Here is a 24,993-nt window from a genome sequence, read left to right on the forward strand (position 1 = left end):
AGATCAGTGTCAGTCTACCTCCAGCATATTCTTCAGGTGGGCAGAGTTGATGGTTCTAAGGCCCGCCTACGGTTTCCTTCAACAAGGCTTTAACGTGATTGCAGAATGCTGCTGGTCTCCCCTTCACCTGATGTTAATCTGACCCTCAGCCCCGGTACCTGCTGCAGAAAGCCCAGTGAGCGGCAGGAAGGCTGATGTGGGATTTACCGGTTCAGTAGAACACATTCCGTCTATTGCACGCAAAGATGAAAAGATCAGGGTACTGTACTGGGTCTGTGCAGTTTAAGAATATTTTCGTATATATATGGGTTGATTTAAATTTCAGTTGTCCCTGTCCTGCTCTCTATAGACTTGGGGCCATTCTGTAATTGCTTAATGGGATGGTCGGAGTCACACTGAGTTTAGCACATTTTACCTGTGGCTGTAGTAAGCCAGTTGGTTTGCGTCCACACACACTGCACTTTGCCCCCGTGTGTTCTCGTGCTGTGTCTGAAGCTTGCTGTTGTGTTGAGTTCAGTCTTTGCGTGTTCAGGCCTGTTCCATAATGACCTGTTTTGGCAGGCCACAGGCTTGTGTTGTTGACTGAGATATGTTATTGTTGGGACATTGTTTGGTAGCGTTTAGATTTGAGATGGTCAAAAAGCCACCAAGTTTGTTGGCCAGACCTGTCTCAGTCTAGCTATGTTTCGGGTAGTCAGAAATTTTTCATCTTGGATTTGAACTAGGTGAAATGCTAATTTTAAGACAGAGAACGTCTGAGTCCTGCACAATTTCACCTGCGTTTAAACCAAACTGATGTCATTCCCAGTTATTAATAATTCAGACCTGCTGTGCTACTATGCACCAGTGTTGATGTGGCAGTCAAACAGATTAATCTAATATTCACCATTTCTGTCCACAACAGATGTAATTCTGTTGCGTTGTATATTCAGAATGTTAGTGCTAATGTTCATCCATTTTAAACCATTCATGTGCTAAACATGCAATAAACTGTCCAGCTTGCTAGATTTAAATGTGAGTGCAGTGAGTGAGCAGGTTAGCTGTTATTCTTGTTCAGGTTAGCTTGGCAGTTTATGGAATGGGTGGGAATTACACACTTGTAATGAACATTAGTAGCTAATAGGAGGCATGTATGAAGGTAGCTGTGTTAGATTAACACAATGGCTTCGGTATGAAAGCCTACATTTTGAGAAATTAAATTGCAAGTTTGGTTAGCTTTCCAAATATTATGCAATGAGAGAGCAGTTTATTTATATTTTTGCAATGAGGTAGCGAACCCTTGTGCTGAATGATTCAGATGACTTTATAGAGAGCGAGAGTTAAGTTTGGCTTATTGTGATATAGGCTAAGGAAGCAGTTTTTGTTCTATGTGTTTTGGTGTCACTGTAGAGTTTAGAATGGCTGAAAAGCGCATCACACAGGTCAGAGTTATAGTTTAGGTTTTATCTCTCTGTGCCGCTCGCTGGAGATGGCTGGTGATGTTTTATTCTGTTACAGATACCCGTGTGTGCCCTCATAATCTGCAGTGAGATTCAGCACACGACTTTGCTACAGGCAGAGAGGGCCTATAAAATGCTGCTCGTTACCAGAGTTTTTGACCTCGTCGAAGTACGAAACTCATAATGGCCTCCCGCTTCATGTTTGGATTTGCAGTCGAGTTGTCACTTGAGCCGGATGAACACGACCACAGTAGAATTCACAAGAGTTCATGAGTGCAAGTGTGTGATGAAGCGGTTAGGCTATGTAAACTGCAGTCTGAATGACCTGGAGCCTCTTCAGCCCTGTCTGGACCGGATTAGTCTCACCAGGGCAGGTCAGGTAATGTCATTTTTTATCGACGTAATGCAGTAATTTTATTCGCGTCCTGAATTACCATGTCAGTGATTTTTTTTTTTACTGGGGTGCACGAATAATAAATAGGCCTAATTCTTTTACCATCCGGATCATCGTGCCCATAACAGAGAAATTACTGATCAAATTTTTATTACTGATGTAATTTAATGACCACTGAACCTGTTAGGATGTTGAAACCCTAACTTAACATCACACAGATGCCTTTACTAATTGTTTGTAATCTTGCCTCTTTTTTTTTTTTTGCATTGGGACATATTTTGGATGTCACTCTAAGTGTTTTTCCCTCCATTTATAGAAGACAGAGGCTCTGTTAAGAGAATCCTCCATTACACGTGCAGAGGGTTTTTAAATGCCTCGTTTTTCTGCAGAGGGAACCTTTGAGTTCCCCCCCCTCGTTGCAGTTGGCCCTTAATAATTACGCACGCTCAGGGTTGTTGTGACTTAGCCGGAGTGTGAACAGGACTAATTACAGTCAACGGGATCGAAGCGCACCGTGCAATTCAACGGGGTGTGCAGTTACCCAGCATGCACTTAGCTCCGCGGGCGTTCCGGGCCTCACGCCGTCTTTACCGCACACGGTACCGGAGGGATGTTTATATCGGACATCCGTGACTTCTCCATCGACTGCGCGCCTCTCCTGGAAGTTTATTAGCTTCATCCGCGCACGTAAGGAATCGATGTAGCCTGTCTGGGCCCACGCGGGACGGGGGCGGGGGTGGGGGTGGGCGGTGGATGGGGGCGTTTCTGCGGCTGGCCTGGCCTCGGCTGACTCCTGCTCCCCGTCTTGGCGTTGGCGTGAAGCGTTGGCGTTGTTTCTGAAAACTCCCATGCGGGGGGCCGGGGGGGGCCGCTGTGGAAAATCAGGAGCACCGATGAAGACTCTGACGTGGAATCCGTTTTCCGGAACACGCAGTCGAGACCCCGCCGGACCGCCCGGGAGAGCAGCAGTCTGATTGGTCTGCGCTGCGGAAAAGCGTGGTGCGGGTGCGGGAGTTGATTTTCCATTTCCAAGTGGCCAAGTGGATTTTCCCCCGGAAGCTCTTCCGGCCCCGCTGCGGTTGGGTGGGGTGGGGTGGGGGGGGGGTGGGGGTGTTGGGTGCTCCACTCCCTCCGCCTCTCTTCATCCTGTTTGCTCTCCTCCGCCCCCCCCCCCCCCCAGCCGTCACTTCAGTCATCAGGGAGGAGCTGCGGAACGCCAAAATGGCCGCCCGTCTTTCCCGCCGAACCCCCCTGTGACGGGGCCTGGCTGTTGGCAGGCTCCGGGTTCCGGGCCCTTTGAAGTGAAAATTCACCGTTCCGTTTTCCCGTTTGAGCGGATGGGTGTAAGAAATCGAGGTGCTCAGCAGGGGACCGAAATGCTGTGAATGTTTCTGGAATAAACGCCAGCCCTTTTGTGCACTACAGAGGTTATGTTGCTCCCATTGTCTTTTTCTGACACGGTTTGTTTGAAAAGAGTTCCTGGAAGAAAGAAAAATAAACTGTGGCCAGATTCAATTTAGCAAAGAGAGCAGAAGGGATGGAACTGTAGGGCAGCCAAGGCCATTGCTAAGGATGGATGATGTATGCAGTTGTCTAAGGACTCTGAGCTCTGGCTCTGAGGTGGATCTGCTGGAAGGGAAGTGGCGTACTAAATTTATACCTGTTTGCTGTGGCTACTATGCAGATGAAGCGGTGGTGGGCGTCTTGTTTTTGTGGTTTGGTGTTGTTTTGCCTGTCATTCCGGTTCACCATCGCCCTACTTAAGGAGATGAGCGCGTGGCTTGTGCTGCATGGGTTGCATTTGCACAGTTGATATAAATTCATGGTTCATACATTTTTAGTTTATTGCTGACCGTTTGTAAAAATTTGACAGTCCATCAAAAAAAGTAACTCAACAGCTACAACTGCCTTCTTTCCAAGCATTTCCTTGGGTGGATAAGGTGTCTTAGTCTTGGAGCCGTTTTTGAGGTATTGACAGAAAAAAGTAGGCCACTCGCAGTTAAAGTTCAGTTTTTTTTCCTGTCACTTCAGCAGTCTTGCAGAGTGGCCCCATTTAAGTGGGGGACTTTGTGAGTAACGTCCACCAATGCTCTTTTGAATTCTCATGCTAGTATGGTTCTCCACACAAGGTTCACTCTGTATGAGCAGTTCCCAAAAAGGAAGCCCTGTCCCATTGATGCTGTCTGTGACCTTGACATGCTTCCATGTCCCTACACATTGGTTGATGTTGGGAATGGGTGTAGGATTATGGGTTATGGAAGTTATGTAAGTGGGAAATATTACTGTGAGCAAGCCTGTCTTTCTCTGCCGGTTAGCTTGTTAGCAGCTCAGCGGCATTCGATTCTTCATTGTGGATAATCCGACAGTGGCAGGGTTTGATTAAATTGTACTGTAGCTCACTCCCCTGCTGGATTTGATTAAATTGTACTGCAGCTCACTCCCCTGCTGGATTTGATTAAATTGTACTGCAGCTCACTCCCCTGCTGGATTTGATTCAATTGTACTGTAGCTCACTCCCCTGCTGTGCAAAGTGTGCACTCTTAGGTCATTGACTTAAAGAGCACCTGGAGTGGGTTTCTGCTAATGTGTCTGTAGATTCCCTTACTGTTAATGAGCGTGGGTATCTGAACAAGGCTTAATGTTAATATGATGTTTGTTGCAAGATGGTAACCTGAATAATTGAAATTTAATTGAATTGGGGGGGGGGGGGCGTTGGATGTAGGACATCTCACACGCGTATCAAGACAGAGGGCCCTCACTGGATTAATGAATAATGAAAAGCCTTTGGTCTCTCGTGGAAAAAACCAAGACACATTTAATGTCAGAAGCATTTTGGAGGTAAGAGAAACCGTGGCTCAAGCATTTCCTGAAATGCCAGAGATGTGCTTCTGCTGGCAAGGACATACATTGGCGTTCAGCGAATAAACACTGAGGTCAGAGGTCAAGCTCTCTGAAGAGCCCTGTGTAAAGGGAGACTCGGGCTTGCTCTGGATTGGTCGACGCAGAATCTGCGATCGTTTGATTTTCGTCAGTTCCTCCCCGAAGGGCTCCGGTGTGTCGTTGGCGGAAGCCCACGTCGACTGATTAACGAGGAAGAAGACGACGACTCGGTCCGTCTAACTCCTGGTCCTGCAGTGTGCTGGAACAAACGGAAAATAGCCAAATCGTTTTGGCAAATTGAGGTTTTTTTTAAAAATGAGAAACTGCGTTGCCAGGGGGATGGCATTTCGTAAACGTATCTCCCAAGCAAACGGCGTGAGCAGAGCCGATTCAGTCTGAGAGGAAGAACAGCTGGTTTGAAGAAAGAAAAAGTGGCAAAATGCCATCTGTACCAGTAATGGAGATCACTGCTTGAGTGTACTTGTACATGTGCTGGGAATGAGCAGTTTTAATTCATGAATTTTATTTGAATCAGAATTCGGATTTGTGGTGTATTTTTTGCGTGTGATGGGTTTAAGCACGCTCATGTGAATAGATCAGTAGGAGAGGGGGCTTTGACAGCAGCTAGTTCTCAGGGAAGAGCTTGGAAATCTGATATGAGCAGAAATGATATTCAGGCAATTGTCCTTGTTCCTGAAATGGAAAATTGAATTTCTGTAGATTGATGAAGATTGACCATAACCAGACACGTCAGAAAAAAGATCCATCAGACACCATCAGCTTGATTACGCAAAATGGCGCCTGTAATCAGGGCGTCTGCTCCATCTTGTTTTTGTTTTTATTGCCATTTTCTAGTTTTTTGTTTCTTCTGAAGAAACGTGCGTGGAGAGAGATGAAATGGGGCGAGGCGGTTTCCTTCACGTCGCTGCGGATGCAGGCGGGCGTTTTTGGCGGTGCCGCGAGCGCTGTAAGTGGCGAGCTGCTCGCGGGAGCGTCCGCGCGGAGTCGTTGTGCGGCGGCTCCGCTGAACGCGGCGCTTTAGCGAACGCAGCGGTACGCCCGCGCCGCCGCCGCCGTCACCGGAGACGAGCGGAACCCCCCCGCGGTGCGCGTCTGTACAGCGCGTCCTCCCCCCCGCGCCTGAGCGACACTGACAGGAAACTGCAGCCCCCCCCCACCCCCATGCTGAGGAGGCCTGCGGTTCCATCTCATCCTGCTCGCCCTGGAACATTCGCTGTCCCCTTGTGACCTAGCCAGCCCCTCTCTCTCCTGCCTCTCTGTCTCCAGTGCCAGTGCTAATCCTGTGCAGCATTAGCGCTAAACCTGTGCAGCACTAGTGCTAATCCTGTGCAGCGCTCATGCTAATCCCATCCAGTGCCCATGCTAATCCTGTGCAGCGCTCATGCTAATCCCATCCAGTGCCCATGCTAATCCCATCCAGTGCCCATGCTAATCCCATCCAGTGCCCATGCTAATCCCATCCAGTGCCCATGCTAATCCCATCCAGTGCCCATGCTAATCCCATCCAGTGCCCATGCTAATCCTGTGCAGCGCCAGTGCTAATCTTGTACTGTGGAGCCGTGTCTAGCTAGCGCGCAAGGCTCTTTCAGAGGAGTCAAGCCGATGGTTTCTGCTGAGCTCAGAACCTCAGAGACTTCTGGGATGGCAACGGAACCGCATGCAAACGCGTGGCAATTTGAGCCGTTGCTGATTTGACTTGGGAACAGGACGGTGGGCCGCTACGTTTTTTTGAGGTAGTGCGGCCGAATGCTCCTGGCAGGCAGCCACGCTATTGGCTGCGAACAGAACACTGCTGGGGTTCTCCTGCATCGATTGGCTCATCTGTCGGAAGTGAAGGGGAAGCTGTTCGACACCCTGTCAGAGTTCTCAGAGAAGAGATCTTCAGGATGAAGGTTTAATTAGCACATGCCTCCCCATTCCTGGCCGGGGAATTCAGAATAAAGCAGTGTTTCACGCGGACTGTTCTCTCATTTTGGCTGATGTCTGACCAGGAGCCGTCTCTCCATGCATCAGAGGAGTTGGTCCTTAAACTGCGGACTTCCGATGGTCCTCAGAAAGCATTACGGTTTTGAAATATTTAAGTATTGAGGTAGAAATGCAGCTGATCATAATTGGGTTACAGCAGAAATTAGGCCGGGTTTTCCAGCGTGGTTTGAGCTGCAGCTGTTTTTGTATTGATGAACAGCGTCAGGTTAAGTGTTTGTGCTCTTCGTATCTGATTTCCCTTGCTTGCACAGGGGCTGTGCTTGGTCAGCGCTGAAGCGAATCTCCATAGCATTACCCTGTATCCTGTACTGCTGTTTGTGGTTATGCTTGCGCTTGGTCTTTCACGTAACAACCTTGAAATGCTGCAGAAAAGTGCCTGCAAAATGAATAGCGTAAATGGCATACATAATATGCAGTGTATCCAGTCTATTCATGAGATATTGGTAGAAATAGGAAATTAGTATGAATATTTTTTGAATGCGATGCAAAACTGCTTATGTCTGGGAGTCAAACTATTGTTGGTTGCGTCGGTTGGTTGCATCGAGGCGACGATGCACTTCACAGTAACTGGGGGGAAATTGTAAGGTCAGGTGTCGTTTTAAGGTGAGAGTTTGTGGTTTCCTGCTGCTGACTGGCTTTGTGTTTTTTTGTTTTCTGACACAATGAGAGAATTTCGTTTCAAAAGTTTCAAGGGCTTGTTGTGGCATATCGCAAACTGTCTCTCACTTTGTCTCTCACGTGTTTTGCTGGGAAGTTGACCCCAAATCGACTGGGCCCGGTCTAGGGTTCAGGGTATTTCTGCGGCTAAACGGTTAGCCTCGTGCTAACTAACTGGTCGATTGGTTCGGCTGCAGCAGTCAACGTTCTCCTTGAACACACGTAATGCTGTTTGGTTCTGAAGCTGCAGGTGGGCTAATGCTGTGCTGCACAACCCTGTGTCCTCCTTTTATGCAGCATGCACTGTGTGCCGCTGCACAGCATGCACTGTGTGTCGCTGCACAGCATCACTGTGTGTCGCTGCACAGCAGCACTGTGTGTCGCTGCACAGCAGCACTGTGTGTCGCTGCACAGCATCACTGTGTGTCGCTGCACAGCATCACTGTGTGTCGCTGCACAGCATCACTGTGTGTCGCTGCACAGCATCACTGTGGGTCTCTAGCAGGTGCCTGATGTCCTTCACTAAAGCCCTGTTTATCCGTCTGGCGCCTGCAGCCTGTTTTTGCACGTTTGTCTGAACGCATCGGGTGCATACTCACAGCCATGGATGCAAACATGGTTTAGCCTTCCTTATTTTTCTGTTGATGTCATGATCAAATAATCCTGCCCTGCTATTTTGCCCAAAGGCTTTCTTGAAATATTTTTCTGTGACTGTCATTACTCTGTGTGAAAACGTAATGCTTTCAGAAATTAATATTAAACCATAAGTGGTGCTTTATTGACATTTCCTTGGTTCTCTGACCGATTTTGGCATTGATGAGAGAGAATAAATACTGGATTTTTTGGCTGTTGATTGACGAGCACGGGAATGCTATTGTTGGTGACGAATTGACCTTTTGAAGAGTAGGTTTTTTTTTTTTGAATATTGTTTTCAAAATTCTAAGTCCGTGTTCTAGAACTCCATCACTTTCAGTCACCAGCAGTGATTGTGACATCACCATCAGAATGTTCCTAACTAATCACATGTCTGTGATCTCACGCCTTAAAGGGTTAAGGGTCTCGTGGTGGAATATTGGGTCTCGTCCCAGGTGTAGATTCTGGATCGGCTGTGTTCGCTCCCGTTCAGAATCTCAGCTTATCAGACTCGCCTGCATGTAAAGGGTGTAACGGTCTGCTTTGCCTGCAAAGGCATTAAGAGCTAGGAGTTATAATTAATGAATCAAAAGTTAATAGATTGTGGCCATTTTGAACAGAATGTATGTGCTGACGGCCATGTTGAAGAACTGTTGTGTTGTTTGTGCGTTAAGGCTGTTTGCTGGCTGGAGAACAGATGAATCGAGCTGAGCTCATAACAGTAGAGTATCAGGATGCCCACGTCTGGTGGAAAATATATACGCGTGTGGGTTTATGTGGAGAAAGTGGAGTCTGAGCCGGCATGGTCATCCAGTGCAGCGCGTGCGTCCCACACGCATGTACATGAGGGAATGTTAAAGGGTGCTAACGGAATGCTAAAGCAACACTGGCTTTGGCCCCCAACTGGGAAGTGATCTGGCAACCCTGACTGCCAGCGGATTCTGTACTGCCTGTGGCATCTGCTGGTCACTGCTTTTACGGAGCAAGACCGCGTTAACCATCCTGCCTTGCAGTATGCGATGAGCATCGCTGTCTCTACAGAAACGCACGGACGTGCAGCGCGTTGGCATAGCGACGTGGGGCGGCGGCACAGATGGCGCGGAGCGCTCGCCGCGTCCCGTGCATATGGCGCTCTCTCCGCTCTGCCGCCCCGACGGCCGCTCTCTCTCTCTCTCTCTCTGCCTCAGAAACGCGGTTCGCTACCCGCCGGCCGCCGGAAGTGCAGGGGGGGGGCGCTCTCCGCCCGAGCGAACGAGCCGCGCCATGGCAACCCGGCTGAGTCACGCGCAGGCCGAGCGTTCTCCATCGTTTGCCTGCAGCGGTGCTCACCCTCACCCTCACCCTCACCCTAACCCTGCCCTGCTCCTGGAGCTCTACCGTCCTGTAGGCTTCCCCTCCAACGCTAACGAAGCACACCTCACTCAACAGCTACAGATCTCACTGAGCTGCTAATTAGTAAAGTCAGGTGTGCCAAACTAGGGCTGAAATAGAAACCTACAGGAAGTTTGCTCTCCAGGAACAGGGCTGGGCTGCCCTGCTGTAGCTGCTGAGTGAGGTGTGCTTTGTTTGGGCTGGAGTGGAAACGTGCAGGACGGTAGATCTCCAGGAACAGGGCTGGGCAGCCCTGCTGTAGCTGCTGAGTGAGGTGTGCTTTGTTTGGGCTGGAGTGGAAACGCACAGGATGGTAGATCTCCAGGAACAGGGCTGGGCAGCCCTGCTGTAGCTGCTGAGTGAGGTGTGCTTTGTTTGGGCTGGAGTGGAACCCTCCCCTCCCCTCTCAAGCTTAATTTTTTTGTTTCCTCGGGACACACACGTCTGTAAATTTTCGAGGAGCGCGTGCTCTGTTGGCGGCATTTGTTTTGGCACCCTTGCCAGCAGCTTGCCCGCTCAAAGGAGCACCGACGCACTGTGGCCCATTCAGATGCCCGCCACGCGTCTTTCCAGCTTCTCTGTACTTTTTTATTTCATTTTTTCGCAGAGTGCCTGAACTTTTCAGCGTGTGAGTGTTGTGATTCTTCTCTCCGAGGTCAAAACGTGGTGCATTTTTGCTGTGTCTCGTCTTGAAAGTAGGCAGCCTTATTCTGGGCAGCACGCGGAGAGTTGCTCATCTGTTTGTGCTGCATTGTGGGTACATGCTCGGTGCCCGTACAGGCCTCTGACTCGCCAGCTGAGTGCAGCTGGAGTAGTGCTGGTTGTCTGCAGCGCTGACGAACGGACTGGAAGTGAACTGGGGTGTTTACGGAGGAAGGGTTGCGCAAACAGAAGGAGCCAAACACTCCTGCCCCCCCCCCTTTAAAAACTGAAGCGGTGGTGCTCCTGTCCTCAGCCCCGGAGTGGCCAGCAGCCTGCGGTGCATCTGGAGGGAAAGGTGAATGCATTATTTAAAACCGGGAGCCCGTCCACACGGAAGGGTCCCATTGGCCGGGGGAAGGATTCCATTGGCCGGGGGAAGGATCCCGTTGGCCCTTCCCCGATTGGTCCGCGGCTGTCGAGCAGTGCCTGAGGGAGACAGGTCTGGTTACGAGAGCCAGGCTGCCAGGGGGGGGGGGGGGGGAAGGGAAAGAGCCAAATTTCTCGGCCGGTCCAGCTTCAGAGAGTCTGTGAGCATTCATGGTGATTATCGGGGGGGGGATGGGATATTATACTCCCTCCCTCAGACAGAAGTGAGCATCGGGGTGGGACTGCAGTGAGGGATTGTGGGTAGCCGCTGTTCTGCTCTGTTTTTACTCTCAGCCCTTCCTGGATTTGCAGGTCTCTAATTGGAACATCCCTCCAGTGCTGCTCAGGGGCTGTTGGATGGTTACATCAGCGTTTACATCAGCAGTTGCATCATCACCTCCTCCTCCTCCTTCTCATCCTCCTCCTTAGGATGAATGGTCTTGAGTGCAGCGCTGCTTTTTACCTGTTAGCTTTTTATTTATAAAAAAAAAAAAAGAAAGGAAGTATACTTCAGTTTGGCCGGTGCATATCCGTGCATATTACATTACATTCATTACATTACATTCATTTGGCAGACGCTTTTATCCAAAGCGACGTACAAAAAAAGTGCATTTCATGGTCGTAGACAACTGATAACTGTACCAAGCTGGCACCAGTGCATTAGAACCTTCTCCAGTGTGTGTAGGGTAGAGTGTGCAGACTGGCCCTGGGGCTGGTTTTAAGGAGCAGAATCGGGGTGAAAGGCACACTGGGGACCTGGGAGCTCTCTGAGTGTGGCTGTAGAGCGGGAGGAGCCGTGTGGTGTTCAGCGACGCTCCTGCTGCACACAGGCAGATTAATGAGACCTTTAATGAGGACGGAGCATGAGGCCTGAGCACGGGCCCGTATGTTAATGAGCAGCCGCCAGACTGAACACCGTCTCCAGTGTCCCGTCACGCGTCTCACAATGAAATGAAGTGAACCCCACACGTGACCGCCGCCCATGTAGACGACCCCCCTCGTGACCCCCCCCCCCCCCGCGTAGGTCACCTCCCGGATCACCCGATCCCACGTTTAAATGATAATGTGCGTTTGTGTTTGAGATGGACGGCCTGGGGAGGTCCCAGCACCTACAGAAGTGCCGTACAGCGACGTTACGCCCGTACTGCCACTCTGGGGGCACGCTAGGACTACCCCCCCCCCCTGTCCCCCCCCGACCCGCCCGCTGTATCTGGTTGAACACCTGTGTCTGTCGTGCGGTGAAACAGAAGAGGAAATGAGTGGTGAACGGTTGGCTGAGTTCATCCCATTGGTCCGTGTTCATACTGAAGTTGCGTCAGCCGCCATCCTCGCCTGTTTCAGTGTTTTAGCGGTTAATCCAGCCGTTCAGCCGTGTAGCACGTCCGTTTGGGTGGGTGTGCACAGATGGATGGATGGCTCTGCACGGACGGATGGATGGATGGGTGGAGGGAACTGGGCTGAAGGTGTGTGTGCAGTGGAGGAGGGCAGAAGTGTGTGTGTGTGGGGGGGGGGAGTTCAGCAGTGATGTAAATGCATATGAGGCCGCCCAGGGCAGCTGTGGCTTGGAACAGAGCTACCTCAGAGTTGGGGGAGGGGGGGGGCTACTTTGTGAAATGACCCTCCACACGATTTAAAACTCGTATTATCTCCCTCAGAATGGATCAGCTGTTTGGTGATGGGTGTGCGCGTACGGATGGGTGGATGCAGGGAACTGGGCTAGTTTGCATTGCTTTTGTTTATTCCTTTGACAATATGCCCAGATTAAGCAATTTTGGGCCTTTTGTGGTGTCAATCCTAATGTGTGGAAGGGGAAGTTACAGTTTGAGTTCCTCTGCTCCTGAGTTTTAGCCGGTGGTGAGCTATCGATGCAGCGGCAGCTGCCTTACCCGCTGCTTCCAGCTGCACCCCCGCCTACACAAGACCACCGCGTGATTCATCGTCTTTATTAGCAATGAGCTTTCCAAGTTTCTGTAACGGGTGGATTTAGTTGCATCACAAAGTTACTTTCGCACATTCATAGGCTAGAACTTTTGAAGCAAGGGTTTGTAAGAGCTGTTGACATGGCAACCGTTTTTCTAATTGCGATTATGATTATGCCTAAATCGACCAATTAAGAGAAGAGGAGAAATGAGGCTGTTAATCAGAATTGTTCGCGGCTACGACTGTGGAGATGACCGAGAAGCGGCAGGAGCGGCGTGAAGGAGCGCAGCGGGATCCACCAACACCCGCTGCCACAACACCCTGCCACCCCACACACCGCTCGGCCGCCAACTCCCCACACCCTCGCACCGCACACGTACACTCATCTCACCAAAACCTCCACCCACACCACTCACCACCTCCCCAAACATCTCATCACTACCACCATCACACACACACACACACACACACACACACACACACGCCCACGCTCGCCTCAGTCTCAGGGTTTATGGCCTGGTCTGATGGGTGTTACCACACAAATGAATGATGTATTTTTTTTTTTTTTCGGGGGATGGGAGGGGGGGCTCAGTTCCTTTTCAGTTTAAGCAGTTTGGTAAATTAATTTCAACTGGCCATTTGATTGGAAATACACAAAACGTTATGGGATATATTAAAATAAAAAAATCATGATTCAGATTTATTCATGAACTTTGAAACATTTTCATTATCAGTATTTGACTTAACATTTTTTTTTTTTCCATTTCCTTGTTTGTTGATTTGCTGCCTTTTTGCCGCCGTTTTCCCAGGGTGAGGGAGTCCTTTTCGAGTCGTTTTCTTCGTTCTCAGTTCCCTTTTTCGCTTGTTATTAAGCCCCAGAAACGTGCGTCCTCACCACGGCCTGAATGCTCCTGTTGTTCCAGTCCGCTCTGCGCTGTCTCAGTCTGAGAGAGTGTGCAGGGTGCCAGATGTGCACCTCAATAGAACTACACGCACACGCACACACACACTCACTCATGCACACTACACGCACGCACACACATGCATGCACGCACACGACGCGCACACACACACACATACATACACGCACACGACGCGTACACACACACACACATACATACATACACGCACACGACGCGTACACACACACACACATACATACATGCACGCACATGACGCGTACACACACACTCACACACTCACTCACTCAGAAGAACCCCAGAAGATGGCCCATTCAAAGCGCTCATAAAGTGCAGCATTAATCACCAGTGTTTTTTTGGGCAAATGACACTTCCTTTATGAAACTGGAGCACAGAGCCGTCCTTTTCACGTTTGTCTTTGACCTGGACCCCCTGCCGTGGCGCCTGTTGGGATGGGGGTGGGGCAGGGACGGGGGTGGGGGTGGGGGTGGGGGGGGGGTGTATTGGTTCGCCGGGAATGTGTCTGCGGTTTGGATGCATACAGTCCCCCACTCCCACCCCGCCCACCCCAAATATTCCCCCGGGCAGCTGGCTTCTGTCTGCCAGAGCAGACCCCTCCCCCCCATGCACACCGCACAGATGGTCTGTATAACCCCCGTTCTTTCACCCCCCCACACCCAGTCTAGCTCTCTTTCTTAAATCATACCACCCCCCCTCCCTGCCACCAAAGGCCGTCCGTCGAAGTAAAGGCTGAGGGCGTGACCTTTGCTTGCTGAGCTTCTCGAGGCCGACTGGGGGTTTGTCTGGAAGAGCGAGGTCAAGGCTTCAGCCGGCTCTCTGACTCTGACACTGCTTAGCTGATTGGTCAGAATCACCTGACTGCTGACACTGCTTAGCTGATCGGTGCGAATCACCTGACCTGCGACACTGCTAGTCTGAATACTGGAGAAGATCACTGACTCTGCATGCTCTGATTATAACTGGAGAAGAATCACCTGACCTGCTGACACTGCTTAGCCTGATTATAACTGGAGAAGAATCACCGGACCTGCTGACACTGCTTAGTCTGATTATAACTGGAGAAGAATCACCTGACCTGCTGACACTGCTTAGCCTGATTTACTGGAGAGATCACGACGCTGAACTGCTTATTGATTCAACGCGAAGATAGAGCTGTTAGTCTTCGAAGTGTCTTCTCAAAAAAGGGACTGAACAGCAGCCTAAGCTTTTGAGGTTATAAATTTACTTGATAGACTGGGTCAGGTAAACTTTGGGCACCGTTACATGACTGATGGGCGCTTAGACAGACGGTGGTAGACCGGCGGTTAGGGCCCATAGTGGAGGAGTTGAAATGGAGCTTATCTCAGGGCTCAGAAACTGGAAACTAAGCGACAGGGACTTTATCTACATTTTCTGAGAGATTTCATTAAAATTGGGCCCAATTTCCATGTGTCAAACTGCCACTGTTAGCACCAGTGTCCAGCAGACATTTGAAATTGATATATTTGTGACCAACATACTTGAAATGATGCAATAAATTGAAGGAACAAATAAATGCAAATGTAACAGGAAAAAAAGTGGCAGTTTTATACAGCCACAAATACGTTCGGCCGAAGTTGGCCTACATGGCTTTAACCTTCTCGCGTGCTTGGTGCCGAATTCTTCGAGAGCTGAGTGTGTGATGCCAATGGCGTTCCACCAGCAACCAGCTTAAAATGTTTTTCTGAGAATGGCGGAGGGCAGGTGGCGGTAATCCTGCTACTGTCAGGCCGAGGCTCACGCTGGCGGGAGGTGGCCCTGATGTCATTTCCCTTTGACCTTGACCATTTTACTTTAACCTTGACCATTTTACTTTAACCTTGACCATTTTACTTTGACCTTGACCATTTTACCTGTGTCAATATTGTTAAAGCCCCCTTGAGAGGAGTGAAATACCGTTGTATATGGATCTGTGATCTGCAGAAGGGCAGTTGTGACATTGTTGGCTGCCTAGTCTCTATATGTTGCGTTGGCAGTTATTCAGTTGGCTTATCTACGGCAGGTTGGTTTCATGTAGCCGAGGATGGTGATGCCTGCCCCTCTCTCTCTCTCTCTCTCTCTCTCTCTCTCTCTCCCTCTCTCTCTCTCTGGTGCTCTCTCTCTCTGGTGCTCTCTGGCCGTCCGTCTCCATGTTGCTGTGTCTGTTGGGCAGGCAGTATTGCTCAGTATTACGGCAGCTGCTGTAAAGCCGCATTAGAAATGGCAAATGCCTTCCACAGCTGTGTGCTAATCTGCTCTCCCTCCGTGCCACGCCACACAGCTGGCATCCCCCCAGGCTGTGCCACCCCACAAAGCTGGCATCCCCCCAGGCTGTGCCACGCCACACAGCTGGCATCCCCCCCTGGCCGTGCCACGCCACACAGCTGGCATCCCCCCCTGGCCGTGCCACCGTCCGGGCCGTGCCACGCCACACAGCTGGCATCCCCCCTGGCTGTGCCAGCCTTGGACTGGCACTTGCCCATATCTGAGGATTGCCACTGAACCCCACCCTCGAGGCTGCGTGGGGAAATGGAAAACGTTCCAGGAAACATGCCCCCCCCCCCCCCGAATGTGTTTCTCCCAGATCACATCACATATTGCATCACTATACTGCAACAAGCATTACTGAAATGAAAGTGTGTGTGTGTGTGTGTGTATGTATGTGTGTGTGTGTGTGTGTGTGTGTACATGCGCGCGCACACACACACACACACACACACACACTCTTCAGACCCGTCTGCTGGAGTGGTGCAGTCGTTCTGGTGTGTTTCCCATTTGCTGTAACTGAGCCTGGGCGGCAGGGTCGTTCCTGGAGGACCGTAGGACCTGCCAGTTTGAATCCGCTGTGACGGTCTGATTGGAGTCACGGTTTCTGTAAATAGCCCGTTCGATCTGCCACGGATAGAAAGCGTGGGGCTCCCCTCCGTGTGTGTGTAGTTCTGACTCGGGTTCGCTTTGAAGGGCTCAGAGCTCGGCCTCTAAACACAGCCTTAATGTGCTCTGCAGCATGTTCACTCTGTCCCACACACACACACACGCACACACACACACTCTCACACACACACACAGTTCACACACACACACACACACACACTCACATACTGTCACTCTCACACACACACACACACACACTCTCACCACACACAGCCACACACCACACACTCAATCTGTCACTCCACACACACACCACACACAGCACACACCACACACACACACACACACACACACAGACACACACACACAACACACACACACACTCATCAACACTCACACCCTCACGCACACCACACGCTCGCACACACAGGCTATGTGATGGTGTGCCGTGTCGTACCACAGTGAAGGGCTCATTCATGTTTAATGGCGCTTTCCTGCCAGGAACCACGGGCTGCGGTGGAGGGGGGGGGCGAGGGCGAGGTGTAGTATTTCAGCCGGCTCCTCGGCCTCTGATGCCACAGGCACAGCCGAAAGGTGGTGTGGTTAGGCACTCCCCGAAATAGAATGCTGGCAGCCCCCTGTAACCGTCACAGTATTTACGGTACGGCATGGCCTGGAGTGCCGTATTGCTCTCATAAAGCAGCTACAACGTACAGAGACAGTTAATTGATGACACAGTGTTATGTGTTTTGTAATATTATTTGGAAGTAACTGTTTTTGCATGGAGCGATACAGTTTACAAGCAGGCTGTTTGAACCGCCGTTACTGTATCGGATTTACAATACGGCCTCGGCCAATCAGCATCCAGGTCCGAAACAGCCCGTTTTATTGTGGTTATGAAAGTAATGGCGGGTGTTGGGAATGATGAAGTGCGTCGAGGCGTTTATGTGAGAATCTGTCTGAGCGTTTATGAGGTTTTGAAAGGCACTTTCATCTCACAACGAGGGATCTGCACATGCTTCAGCTCTGTTGTTTTCAAACTGTTTCAACCAGATTGCACTTTTTGTATTTCTTTTTTTGTATATGCAATGTCAATAATGGCATATTTCTTGCCTGTGGCAATGTGGGTAAAGTTTTTTTTTTTGTGGCGTGATGATTTTTGTGGCTTTTAAAAATTTGTTTTTGCAAGTTAGAGCATGATGCAATTACAGAAAATTAAGGAAACAAGATTCAGTATTGCTCTGAATGTGTAGTTCAGGATCTTTGCATTGCTGTGGTGTGAGTGCATTTTATCTCTATCCAAGATAGTGTGATCTTTCACACTGACATGACCCGTTTAGGCCTGTCCAGCAGCATCCGCAGTTTGACTCTTTGGAAACCTATTCCAACGTGTGGGGAACAAATATCCTAGTGATGGTGCAGACACTTTAACCTCAGTCTGGCAGCTGTAGTGAAACCCAGAGCGTGCGCTAAATGACTCTGAGCTGAAACCCGGCAGTGCTTCCCGCTCGGTGATCGACGGGACGCGGATGTTCGCGATGAGCTCGCCACTCTGTCGATTCGCGGCCTCGCGTCGGCGTCGCGTAGTTTCTCTCGCACCCCAGCGCTTGGCGGCTCTCCAGAGCTGGCGGTCTCCGGGGAAACCGTGCGGAGGGCAGATAACGCGAGCGCTTCCCGCGCGGCCTCTCTCTCTCTCTCTCGCACGCGACGTCTCCCCCGCTCTGTTTTGGGAAGATAAGCGAAGCTCTGCTGTGCTGGAAACCATGTGACCTGCCCTCCACAGCCCCCCTGCGCTCGCCCCCCCCCCGTCTCTGATGGGTCCCCCCGGTGGGGCTCCGCCCCTTGACGTGGGTGGGCGGGGCTCCGCGTGTGCGTCCACGGCCGCCATTTTAAGTTCCCCTCTGTCTTCTCTCCCCACAGGTGACATACAGCATGTTTAGTGCTACGAGAAAGAAGTTTGTAGAAGGGGTGGACAGTGACTTCCCCGATGACAGCATGTACTATCCACAACCTTCCATGTTCCCCCATCGATCAGACAAAGATGTAAGTTACCGTCCGGGTTCCACACCAGCACCTTCCGGGTTCTACACTAGCACTGTCTGGGTTCCACACCAGCACAATCCGGGTTCCACACCAGCATGGTCTGGGTTCTACCCCAGACCGCGGCCCCCTTCATGCAATGGAGCCTTAACAGGATGAGCCACTCTACAGTCCTGCTGATTTTGCATTGTTACTATATGGGGGCACAAAATGTGCACAGGCACCCTGGTTTTGTTTTAATACAGTCATTCTTATGGTTGCTCTTATGAAACTGGCCATAACTTTATGCATTTCTTGTGATGAGCTGTGGCAAGACTGTAAAGCATCTAATCTGGTACTGTATGGCCCTTGGCTGTTGGTACGGTTAGTCTAGGGTAAAATTCTGATATCAGTAATGTAATAAAAGCTAGTTGTTATCTGATCTGGATTTGTTATTGCCATTGTTACTGATCTGTTCCTCGAGTTCTTGGCTGTGACTGCTCTGAGATTGCCAGCCTCTCTGGCACGGCTGGTTGGACCTGTAAATCCAGGGAGAGTCCAAGGTTCAACCCCTGCGACAGCTCCTTCCTACTTTTCATTTTGTATGCCATGAAACTTTCTGGCAATAACACTTTTTGGCAATAACACTCCTAAGCAATAACACTCTTAAGCTTTCCCTTTTAAGTACAGTAATAAATAGTCTTAACTTTTTAATGCATGTTTATATTTTGCAACGAAATTGAAATGGCTTGACTCCTAGCCGTCAGAATGGGTCACAGGATGCGTCCCTGTGCCAGGCTTTGTGGTGTTTTTCCGGGGATAGCCAGGCACAGAACACGGTCCCCGTGTGCGCGCTCATTCTCCACCCGTCTGGTCACGCCGGAGGACGGGCCTTCCTGTCCGACGGCGTTCAGTTCTGTTCCGCGCTTATCCGTCACTCCTGATGACAAAGTCCGACGCTGCGGAGATTGTGTGGTTCTGGGAAGTGCAAAGGCAGGGGGGGAGGGGGGGTGGGGACAGGGGTGGACGGTGCACAAAGAGGTTTGCGTGGAGCTTTGTCTGCGGTTTGCGTGGGTTTGAAAGGAGAGCTGTTTTGCTGGGAGTTTGGCGTGAGGTGTGATTGTGTTTGGAGGAGGGGAGCTGAGCCCTGTGAAGAGACAGGTTGGGAGTTGGAAAGGAGCAGAAATGGTGTTTCCAAGGTGCCGATTCGATAGCACACACACACAGTGCGTTTTTTGTGTGGAAAACAGCTTGACCTCCTCTCCTGAAAGATTTCTGCGCCTCCTCGCTCCCAACAACTCCCCCCCCCCCCCCCCCCACCTCCCCGCCGGTCGTCCACCGGCTCTCCACGGAATCCCGTCGATTCTGATCATCGATTGCGTCTCTAAAACGTATTCATCACCGCTTCAGGGTGCAGCAGGTAGCGGCTTCACTGAGCATCCTGAGACGGGCTGCAGCTCATTGAAATGTGACCTGTGAGTGGAATAGCTTCACAGTTTTATTTATTTATTATTTATTTATTTATTTATTTATTATTTATTTACCTCGGGCCACATGCTGTTTGAAATGTGAACTAGGGTGCCAGATGGTGGCTGTTTGATTTATCTAGGCGAAGACGGAAAAAGGCCTTTTTGATGTTGCAACATTGTGTCCTGGGGTTCAGATGATTCTCAAGGAGGCAGCAACAATCTTCTTCTGATGATTCTTACATTTTTGCAGTCGTTCACAGAATATCACGTTCAAGAGTTTGTGGAATATGACATTTCCCCCAGGGATGAACAGTTTCTTTGCAGACAGAGGCCTGTTGGCTCAGTTTTTATTGTGATAATTTATTGACCGTTGCTTTTGTACATCTTGATCATACGGCTGGCATTCTGAGAGTTGCCGGTTCGAATCCTGGAGCAAGACACTTAACCCCTAATTGCTCCTGCCGAGCTGGTTGGCGCCTTGCATGGCTGCCTTTCACCGTTGGGGTGCGTGCGTGCGTGCGTGCGTGCGTGCGTGATGGGTGAATTGCAGGCATTATTTGTGAAGTGCTTTGAGTAGCCGTAGTTGCTGGAGTAAGTGCTGTATTAATGCAGTGTGTGTTTGTCATGCTAATTTAGCAGCTTTAAGCCGGCTAAGTGTGAGGACGTTCAGCACTGCCCGAACAAACATACTCATCATGTGAATTTAACCCCAGTTCATGCTGCGTTGGTCCTGTTTCTCCGTGCCTTGCCCATACAGTAAATTCGGCAGGTTACCGGGCTTCCCCCTTTTCTGGAGCTCGGGCTGAATGTGAAGTCGTGTTGTGCTGGGCTTGGTGTAGCGCGTTGGGCTTGGTGTAGCGCGTTACGTAGCCTTAGCTGGCGGTGTGGGGTTTCTCGGTTGTACAGTCGGCTTGTTTTGCTCCCCTGCTGCGATCGCAAATCACTTTTACTCTAAAAGCGGAAGAAGGGACAAAAATAATCCTGGCATTGAGGAAGCAAAACAGAAGTGTGTGCTTGTTTTATTCTGTTTTTCTCTGAATGATTGGAGCAGTATCCTCATCTGAAATTGTTTTTGACCGTATTTGGCACATTTTGATTAAAATGTGGGGTTTTTTTTTTTTTTTGATGTCATCCATTTAACAAATGTATAGTGTGTTAGCGGCAGGTCTTTTGTGAACGATTCCCTGTTTTGGAACAAATTAATTTTTTTGGTCCGAGCACAATAAAGCGAATCGCCTGGTGAGGTCCCTTTGTGGCGCTTGTTGTCTTGCTTGCTAGCAGGTGGGGTGTTCTCTTTGAACGCCTTCTGTGGCAGAGCAGGCAGGTGTGAGGGCCTGAGAGTGTCGCTCTCTGTTCGCCAGCCTGCGCTTGTTGCAGGTTCATGCATTTCATGGCGAGTGCGCCCTCACTGGTGCAGCCGAACGGCGGGCTTAAAAATGCCTGTTTTCAGGGTGTTACATAGAGAGGGGGTGTTCTCAGATACGTGAACTGTGCCTTAAATGGCTTTAAATCCTTGAAATCCTGTCTCTGACTCGCTTTCTCCTCCCACCCCCCTTTTCCCTGTCTTCCAGATGCTGACATCTCCATCGCCGTCGTCGTCAGGCCAGTTGTCCCAGCTGGGTGCTAGTTTATATGGGCCACAGAGTGAGTACAGCCTGCCCACGTGCGCTCAGTCACATGCACAGCCACACGCTCACCTCAGGCTGTTTGCTGCGTGCACCTGGGACTGCTTCAGTGCGATGGGGGGGCGGGGGGGGCGAGTCGAGGCGCCAGCGCGAGTGCAGGAAGCGGCTGTGACCCACCTGTGTCAGACGGATGGAACCGTGCGGGACGGGCGCGGCTCAGCGGGTGCAGGCGCTCCTCTCTTTCGGGGTTCTGTGGCTTTGCCCCACAGCTGCGTTCGCTGCGTTTGCAGGATCAGTGGCCCTGCGAACACACCGCCCAATGAGAGCTCACTGACAGGCGAAGGGCTCGGAGCAGGATCCGCACGCAGGGTCCGCACGCAGGGTCCGCACGCAGGGTCCCCATGCAGGGTCCGCACGCAGGAGCCTGTCTCTGTGTTGAGCTGGCGTGCTGCGTGCGTGCGTGGGTCCGATTCAGCGAGCACACAGGCCAGAAGGCCGGGGTGATGACACTCGAAACGTCACGCCGGCCGCGGTCGGGCTGAGCAGCGCTGCGGGGGACTCGTCGCTGGCGTTGGAGGCGAAGGCCCGCCGTGGGTTTTCATGAATTAACGTGAAACGCGTGCTGTTCATTGATGCGTTTAAAAAAAAAAAAAAAAAAAATGAAAGCTCCTTTTAGAACACAGGTGGTGCTTGGGAAATCGGTTCGAGGGGGAGGTGGGGGGTAGAGCACGAGGCTTTCCAACTCCCCCAGCCGCAGAGAGGTGTTTAGACATCTGTCGCACTTTCAAACTCCTCGCCTTTTTTTTCTTTTTCGCAGGAAATGTAGGCAGGTGTGTGGGTTGTTGCTATGGATACCTTAAAGGAGCTGGCCTGCATGGTTGCATCACCAGCTTAAGCGACCCTAACCCTAACCACGCCATTATTTTAGAAAAACCAGAAACTGATCCGGGGTCAGTGCCAGGGGGCAGGCTCTTAGCCCCACCCCCCCGGTGTGTCCGCCGGTCGCTCTGATTGGCTGTTCTTGTTTTCTGTGGTCCCCCCGTCGCTCTGATTGGCCGTTTTGTATTCTGTGGCCCCTCCCTCCAGGTGCGCTGGGCTTCCCCATGCGGGGCATGAGCAACAACAACCCTCAGCTGAGCCGCAGCCTGACGCAGGGGTCCCAGCTGCCCAGCCACGTCACCCCGACAACGGGCGTCCCCACCATGTCCCTGCACACCCCGCCCTCGCCCAGCAGGTACGTCCCGCCCCCCGGATCTTAACTGAACGTTCTTAACTGAACATTCTAACGCTGATTTCACAATCACTGCTGGTAACTGAAAGCAGTGGAGTTCTAGAACACTGACTTTGAATTTGGGAAAGAAAACATTCTAACAAACCTTCAAAGTGTTATTATTACTAGAATCATACAGTTCCAGAAACAAAATTCATGGCTACTGTACAGCAGCAGCGGCACAAGGTTTGCCAGGCACTCCCCCTCTCACCCCCCACCCCCCTTGTTCCCGTTCCCACAGGGCGATCCTGCCCATGAACACGAGGAACATGATGAACCACTCCCAGGTGGGGCAGAGCATCGGCATGGGCGGCAGGACCAACAGCATGGGCAGCCCCAACCGGAGCTCGCCCAGCATCATATGCATGCCAAAGCAGCAGCCATCCCGGCAGCCCTTCACCATCAACAGGTAACATTCCCCACCTCCATCCCCTTCACCATCAACAGGTAACATTCCCCACCTCCATCCCCTTCACCATCAACAGGTAACATTCCCCACCTCCATCCCCTTCACCATCAACAGGTAACATTCCCCACCTCCATCCCCTTCACCATCAACAGGTAACATTCCCCACCTCCATCCCCTTCACCATCAACAGGTAACATTCCCCACCTCCATCCCCTTCACCATCAACAGGTAACATTCCCCACCTCCATCCCCTTCACCATCAACAGGTCACATTCCCCACCTCCTTCACCATCAACGGGTAACATTCCCCACCTCCATCCCCTTCACCATCAACAGGTGTCATTCCCCACCTCCATCCCCTTCACCATCAACAGGTAACATTCCCCGCCTCCATCCCCTTCACCATCAACAGGTCACATTCCCCACCTCCATCCCCTTCACCATCAACAGGTCACTTTCCCCCACCTCCATCCCCTTCACCATCAACAGGTCACATTCCCCACCTCCATCCCCTTCACCATCAACAGGTAACATCCCCACCTCCATCCCCTTCACCATCAACAGGTAACATTCCCCGCCTCCATCCCCTTCACCATCAACAGGTCACATTCCCCACCTCCATCCCCTTCACCATCAACAGGTCACATTCCCCACCTCCATCCCCTTCACCATCAACAGGTGTCATTCCCCACCTCCATCCCCTTTACCTTCACCATCAACAGGTAACATGCACGACCTCCGACCCCTCCTACCCCTTCACCATCAACAGGTAACATTCCCCACCTCCATCCCCTTCACCATCAACAGGTAACATTCCCCACCTCCATCCCCTTCACCATCAACAGGTAACGCCCGCGCGACCTTTGACCCCTGGCAGGGCTCACCCCACCCAAGGCTGTGCTCACCTCACGGTCCCAGCCTCCCCGGGGAGGGGGAGAATATTAGGAGAATATTACACACGATACGGTCAGAATAGGGAAGAGAGGCTCAGAGCATTTGAGTCGCGTGATAAGGTGCCTGACTGGTACAATCCTAAGAGGAAGACGAGCTCTGTGTCTGAGTGAGCAGTGAGCCGCACGGGTGGGTCAGGACTCAAACCCGGAGCCGATAGGACCCCTCTAAAGAGGCGGGGCTTGACCTGTAGGCGTCGGGCGCAGGTCTGCTGTCCGTGCGCTCGTCTGAAGTGCCCGTAGCCCGTCCGCTGGGTGCGTTTAGCGCCTCAGCGGCCCTGGAGATGAATTATTCATGAGCTGCAGTCACAAGGGCCCTTCGGTCCTTTGATCTCTTCCCTTTGTAGTCGGGCCTTAATGTTGGAACAGGAGCAGCGTGATCTTAGCGTGCGTAGGAGTCCATTTCTGCTGCGTTCGCTTCCGAGGGTAGGGTGGGCAAGGCTGGAGGTCATGTGATCATCATCGCAGCGTGAACGCTTCCGTCTCCTCTCTCCTGAATGAGGATCACATCGGTCTGTGTGCGGCCCCATTACAGATATCAAACCTCTTCCTAGAGGATTATTTTCAACTATTGTATATGTTTCATATATTCTTAAAAAATTGAATATTATGGACCTGTGAAGTCCAAAAATTGTGGAGTTCAAGAGTGTGTCCTAAACGCAGGTTCTCACTGTATACACGTATGTATGTATAGCCGCGTTTCCACCGCAGGAACTATACCCCGGAACTAGGAACCTTTTGAGGAACTCAGTGCGTTTCCACCGCAGGAACTAGGGTCTAAATTTAGTTCTGGGGGCTTTGTTTTACCCCCCAAAACGTTCCTGCTCGGGGGTAGTACTTTCAGAAAGTACAGGAACCTTTTGGGTGGAGCTTGCAGCGCTGAACATTTCTGATTGGTCGAGTACTCGTAGCATTTGTGTTGTATTTATTTTCCGCCATTACCCGCCATGTTTGAAAATATGCAGCGGCAAACCAATTTATTTTCATAATAACTTCAAATCAAACTTGTATGTTATGCGGCGCAGTAGCCTACTTTTGGTTATAGCCTGTCAACGTCTTGGAATTATAAC

The 24,993-nt window shown here is 51.0% G+C and overlaps 1 protein-coding gene across 1 annotated transcript in view; it reads left to right on the forward strand.

Annotated features, from left to right (window-relative positions):
* LOC135258790 (CCR4-NOT transcription complex subunit 2) overlaps nucleotides 1–24,993 on the forward strand; it is a 45,394-nt gene that overhangs the window by 3,810 nt on the left and 16,591 nt on the right. Inside the window, exons 2-5 of the mRNA XM_064342373.1 lie at nucleotides 18,102–18,224; nucleotides 21,241–21,313; nucleotides 22,381–22,528; nucleotides 22,806–22,973. Coding sequence (XP_064198443.1) covers nucleotides 18,102–18,224; nucleotides 21,241–21,313; nucleotides 22,381–22,528; nucleotides 22,806–22,973 — 512 coding nt within the window. The remainder of the gene's footprint in view (nucleotides 1–18,101; nucleotides 18,225–21,240; nucleotides 21,314–22,380; nucleotides 22,529–22,805; nucleotides 22,974–24,993) is intronic.

The sequence above is a fragment of the Anguilla rostrata genome, chromosome 7 (assembly GCF_018555375.3).
Source record: "Anguilla rostrata isolate EN2019 chromosome 7, ASM1855537v3, whole genome shotgun sequence".
Lineage (NCBI taxonomy): Eukaryota > Metazoa > Chordata > Actinopteri > Anguilliformes > Anguillidae > Anguilla > Anguilla rostrata.